The sequence below is a fragment of the Penaeus monodon genome, chromosome 3, assembly GCF_015228065.2.
Source record: "Penaeus monodon isolate SGIC_2016 chromosome 3, NSTDA_Pmon_1, whole genome shotgun sequence".
NCBI classification, from domain to species: Eukaryota; Metazoa; Arthropoda; class Malacostraca; order Decapoda; family Penaeidae; genus Penaeus; species Penaeus monodon.
Window position 1 is genome coordinate 27733133 of NC_051388.1, and position 6158 is coordinate 27739290.

A 6158-nucleotide genomic window follows, 5' to 3' on the forward strand; every position below is an offset into this window, starting at 1 on the left:
GATTCTATGGAACATAATTGTCTGCAAAAAAGAAAAATTGGCACATTTGCATGTCTGTGCAGTGAATAAACTTATAATCATTCTCTTATATTAAAAGGGTAAATTACAGAAATAATTTTGCACATTCACACATACACAATTAATCTACCTGACTAGCCAGAACATTCACTTTTCAAATCCTGATCTAAGGAAAAAAAGTATTGCTGTCACACTAACACAGTACCAATATTAATAATGTATAAATAAAAAAAACATGACTGGGAAATCAGAAAGTTACATAAATACCAGCTTCTATAACTTTTGACATACATCATATCCACAATTAATTACTTTGGTACTACATACTATAACAGTAATAGCTCTAAATGAATACAATAATCTGCCCATATTATTTACTTGACAAATAATTCTAATAATGACTTACTTAAAAGCTATCATACAAAATTTTATCTGGAGTATTTTCTACACATATCTTACACAAACACTACAACTATAGAGAGCTTATAAGTTGTTTATTTTCTGTCACTGTCCAATAATTTTACAGCAAAATAGATGTTATTCTGAATTTACTTTTGTAAGAATATCAACAGTAAGATATCAATATTGACAAAAAGATGTAGGTTAGATTGTCCTATTACAGTGCTGCCATCTCCAAAATAGAATGGTTATAAACATCAACTGATTTTATTCTTGCAGTGACAGTAAATGCTTAATGAATCTAAATATAACATCTTGGAAAGTAATATTCTTCTTAACAAAAAGCATAACAAGTACATTAGCTGCATCTCTGGATGGATTCTGTATAGCTCTCTAACATTGAGTCTATCAAATATTTTTATTTGTAAATGAGAATGTGTGTGTGTGTGTGTGTGTGTGTGTGTGTGTGTGTGTGTGTGTGTGTGTGCTTGCTTGTGTGTGTGCTTGCTTGTGTGCGTGTTTGTGTGCGTGTTTGTGTGCATGTGTGCTTGTGTGCATGTGTGTGTGTGTGCTTGTGTACATGTGTGTGCTTGTGTACATGTGTGTGTCTGTATGTGTATGTGTCTGTGTTGTGTGTGCAGGTGCATGTAAATACACATATAACTTAATTTAACCCAAAGAGATTGCAATAAAATTATGAGTAATGAACAACATAATTTAAAGAAAACAAAAAATATAAACAAATATGAAGATGAAAGATTAATGTGCAGCAAATATCATGAAACAAATGAGAGAGAGAGAGAGAGAGAGAGAGAGAGAGAGAGAGAGAGAGAGAGAGAGAGAGAGAGAGAGAGAGAGAGAGAGAGAGAGAGAGGGAGAGGGACAGAGAGAGGGAGAGGGAGAGGGACAGAGAGGGAGAGGGAGAGGGAGAGGACAGAGAGAGAGAGGGAGAGGGACAGAGAGAGAGAGGGAGAGGGACAGAGAGAGAGAGAGAGAGAGGAGAGAGAGAGAGAGAGAGAGAGAGAGAGAGAGAGAGAGAGAGAGAGAGAGAGAGAGAGAGAGAGAGAGAGAGAGAGACATACAACCAAAACCAAGAGTTGAAATCAAGAATGTATCAGAACTTCCTCTCTTAAATCTTTATCAGTCTCATCACAGTCTTCCTCATGCAACAGGCTGTCATGAACATATCAGTAACTTTAGTCCAGCCACCTTGTAACTCAAATTGAAAAAAGCACTAACTATAAAAGAAAAATACTTCAAAGTCAAAAGTCTTACTTTTATAGGAAAAAAAAAAGAGAGAGAGAGAAAAAAAGGAAACACTTATACTTAATCTATACAAAATTACAAGAACTATAAAAGAAAAGCAAAAAAACGGACTTTAAAAGATAAAGTTTAAGAATGGTAGCTGCTACTAATAACATATACATCTCTTATAAGTATATAATTAATATTCAATATCTTCCTTCTTAACATTACCTAATATCAAAGCTTTGCGACACAAAACAGTGTACAATGGTTCCCTTGAAACAAGATCATGAAATGGGAATTTCATAAAACCCCTTCACAACTGTCTACAATTCAAGTTAAAACTATCTAAGATACTTTTTTACCTTGGCACATAATTGACACATATGAACTGTAATTTGGAAGCAACATCTATAAAAATAATTGTGGAGAATATTGCAAACATGTAGACATCATTTTGATGACACAAGATGAACTTAAAAACACACTGATTATTACTCTTATGTTTAACCCATTCAGTTCTATCATTGCGACCATGTAATAATGGGAGATGGTATTTACCATTTGCACTTTTAGTATGAACAGATATTGCACGTCCCTTTTTTGAATGTATATGCTATTTTCATAAACATTTTTGAACAGGTAATGTAAGCTTAAAGTTCAAATTAGCATTTAATCAATATTAACAAGGGTTGTCTTGAACCTTGAACTGCAGTTTTCAACTACTTTATATACTGATATAGAAGTGTGCATGCATTTGGCACATGTTTACTTGTACAGTTATAATTGCACAAGATGATTTTAGACAACACATATAAATGTTTGAAAAATAAAGAAAAAGAAAAAGAAGAAAATAGATGAGAGAGGAGGGGGCAAACACAACATTTTAAAAATTACATTTAGACAACATGAAAAAGTTTTACAAGCTTGAAGATACAGTGATTCTTGTTTGGCAAAGGAGCCAATCAGGTACCAGTTGTCTTTTGTGATACACAAAACTGCCATTCTGTTACAACTAGTTTCTTCCATTCATCATTTTCCAATGTAAAAATAACAATAATAATAATGATAAGACATCCATGACTGACAACTGTCTTAAATACTAACAATGTATAATTTGTAATAAAAATTTCTACAAACTAATATGCCTACATACATCATGGAACTGGTTCTTTCTTCTTTATACCTCCTCTATTTACTCTGGTCGGTATTTTTCTCATTATAGTATCTGTTAATATCAACAAAACATAAAAATTGTAGTGTAAAAAAAAAAAAAAAAAAAAAAAAAAAAACACACAACTCCAAAGTGAAGACCTCCAAAACCTGTGGCCTTTCAAATGAAACTAGATGTCACCCAAATCATTTATGTATTGATGCTTGGAGACAAACTCTGTTTTATTTGAAACTTAACAGATCTAGTGTTTCTCTTCTTGTAGTTGTGTTTCATCCATCAATATCCTGAGAAGAGGTAAAAGTGTAATTCTGTGTTGTTGCAATAAAAAGAAAAAATATCTTAGTCTATAGTAAATGAGCAATGAGGCAAGTTTTGATATTGCCTAATTTTATCAGTTTCATTCAGTTCATTGCAAAATTGTCATAATATCCATCTGATGCATTAAAAATATTCTATTTTCCCAAATTTTGTTTACTTCTTTAAATTTTAGAAACATCATAACCTGATGAACATAAATTTAGCTTACATAAAATGCATGCCAGTCAGAATTGAACAGTTATGAAATTCAAAGCTGTAAAGCCTAAATTCCTTACTTTGTACATCGTTGGAAGCACTTTTGAATATAGTTTTATATAATTAAATGCTATAAATGCAGAACTTCAGTTACAATTTCTAAACATCATGCCACCCTGTCCTTACCCTATTCTCATTTTATTTCATTATAGTTTGCCTATATAAGTTGAATACTAAATTTTATTTCTAAATATGATTATCATAATTTCTCAATTCCCCTTGTATGGAATATTACACAAGGATGAAACAACCATGAGTACACATAGATGGAAGTAAGTTCCAAAAATAATACATGGATAATTGTACAATGTACTTTGTGAATCTTCAATAATATTCCAGAAAAAAAAAATAATAATAACTACAAAGACAGTGCAATTCTTTATGAATATTCCCATCATTTCATGGTCATTTGTAAATGAACTTTTGTTGTCCTCAAAGCACTGTTTGCAAAGAGTACTCAACCTCATATTTTGAGTCAGATACACTATCCACTAAAAAACAATGAATTATGATTTAAAAAATTAATAAAGATTAAAAAGTTAATTAAGATTTCAATATTAATTAAGATTCTAAAAATTTATTAAGATTCAAAAACTGAATTAAGAGTTTTAAAATTCTTCAAGATTCAAAAGATTATGATTCAAAATATTAATCAGATTCGAAAAGCTTTCAAGCATGTTTCTCTCCGCCCCATTAATGCTAAAGCTTATCATTTGTTGCCTCGGGACTGGGAACCTGAGAACTGAGAAGGTGCTGCAGAAGAAGCTGTAGCATGGGCCACATTTTGGTTCTGTATAACAGAAAGGTGGGCTGTGGTGTTACCATTGATATCCCCATTGTTATTGTTGTTCAGAAGTGGTGACAGGAGAGACAGGGAGGAGCCATCTGAAGAGCTTCCTAGTGTAAGATCATCACGGGAGGAGTAAGGTGGTGGTGGAGCTCCCACAACCTGTGAAAAAAAGTAATTTTCTACTGCAACAATTTGTAAAAAATACTTTCATTATCTTGAAAACTGCAATATTCACGTGGAACATGAGACAATTGGCAAGGCTGATTGCAAGAAAACATGATTTTCTAATAAATGTAAAACAAAATTTGTTATAATAGTCTAGACTTCTAACCAGAGGATAACTTTACAGACCTGATGATAAGCAGGTGGGGGCCCTGTATGAGCTGTCGGCAACTGTGAGTACTGGGGAGGCTGAGCATTGGTTGGAGGGCACAAGACAACGCCTCCAGTAAAGGGTCTCTGCTGATGTGTGCACTGTTGCCTCTGTTCACGAAGGATCTCTGGCGACAGAAGATCCGAGCGCAAACCTGGGATTCTTCTTGAATACAGAGTATCTGCTGAACGTAACTGATACTGATCAGTGGTTGATGGTGGATTGAGAGATGAACCAAAGCCAAATGGACGGAGAGTGGCTGACCGTAATCTATTCAAGTGGTAATGAGCACGGGAGGTAGAACCATTGGAGCGCCATAGGTGGTACCTTACCCCAACTATGATACCAACAGTTACCAAGTTTGCTACTGCCACAATGCAACCTGCAACAAGGGTTTTGGTCGTTTTGAGCAAAAAGAAAAATAAGAAGACTGTTTTCCATAAGACATTTAATGAAGTATGGTATCTTTTCCTTTTTAGTCTTAAACATCTAGGCTAGACTATATTTATAAATATCTGTAACCAAAAAACTATTACCTTATAAAAGTGGTAATGATACTGAGAATATTCAATACCAAGTTAAAAATACAAACCCATTATGAGAGTAGAATCTGGCTGTGGGTTCCTTTGTTGATGCAATCTTGGTGGTGCTTTTAAGTAGTAGAGATCCTGGTCACGAATTGCTGTGTAAATGAGGGAGGATATAGCATCAGAAATTATATGATTTTACATTAATATCACACTACCCAACTGACGATGCAACATAAATACTCCACATAGAGAAACACATCTTAATATTATCACTTCATCACATGATAAATGTTGGCAATTTATAGATGTAATGTGACTTATTACTTTGTGAATTTTAGAATGACACATGGTAATAACACAAAATAATAATGATAATAAAGAATATATACACAAAAAAGAAAAGAAGAGAAAATAAAATATAAGGAAAAAATAAAAAAGATTGACAGATTAATGGAAACCTGGCCAAGGTAAAATTAAAAACTGAAGGTCACAAAATTTTGAATGAAATAAACTAGAGCTACTAATGGATGACTTAATAATGTACATATCCTTTGTAACATTTTCCCCAGCCATTTGACAATTAAGCCTAAACAATAATCATTTTTTAATATATATATATTTTTTTTAATTTTTTTTTTTTGGTTGTGTTCTTATCCACTACAGATAGTGTTGATCCATGTTAACAATGTTGTTGTTTAATACTCACCAGGATGCAAAAGCTGCTTGCAACATTCAATTCCTGGTCTTATAGTACAATTTGGGGGATGCAAGTCTTTCTCCCTACAGCACAGACTCGGGGGAATGCACCGCCCCTCCTCACATATCAGCTTCCCTGCGCACACATCTGTCCCTGCAAGGCCAGAAGCATTTAACTGAACTGCCAGTGCTCAGCTGTAACTGGGATATAAAATCTTAATGTCTCACTCTTGGTATGGAACTACATCCTCTAATGAAACACATTTTACTCAATATCATATATCAAAAAGAAACAAACAGAAATTATATGTAAAAATGTGTGGTGTATGTGTGTGTGTGTGTGTGTGTGTGTGTGTGTGT

The 6158-nt window shown here is 33.5% G+C and overlaps 1 protein-coding gene across 1 annotated transcript in view; it reads right to left on the reverse strand.

Moving 5' to 3' along the window:
• Positions 1-1412: 1412 nt before the first annotated feature.
• The window catches only part of LOC119585786, a 7545-nt gene continuing 2799 nt past the window's right edge, over positions 1413-6158 (reverse strand). The window contains exons 5-8 of the mRNA XM_037934506.1: positions 5809-5979; positions 5165-5254; positions 4551-4954; positions 1413-4358 (exon numbers count right to left, since the gene is read on the reverse strand). Coding sequence (XP_037790434.1) covers positions 4119-4358; positions 4551-4954; positions 5165-5254; positions 5809-5979 — 905 coding nt within the window. The 3' untranslated portion in view covers positions 1413-4118. The remainder of the gene's footprint in view (positions 4359-4550; positions 4955-5164; positions 5255-5808; positions 5980-6158) is intronic.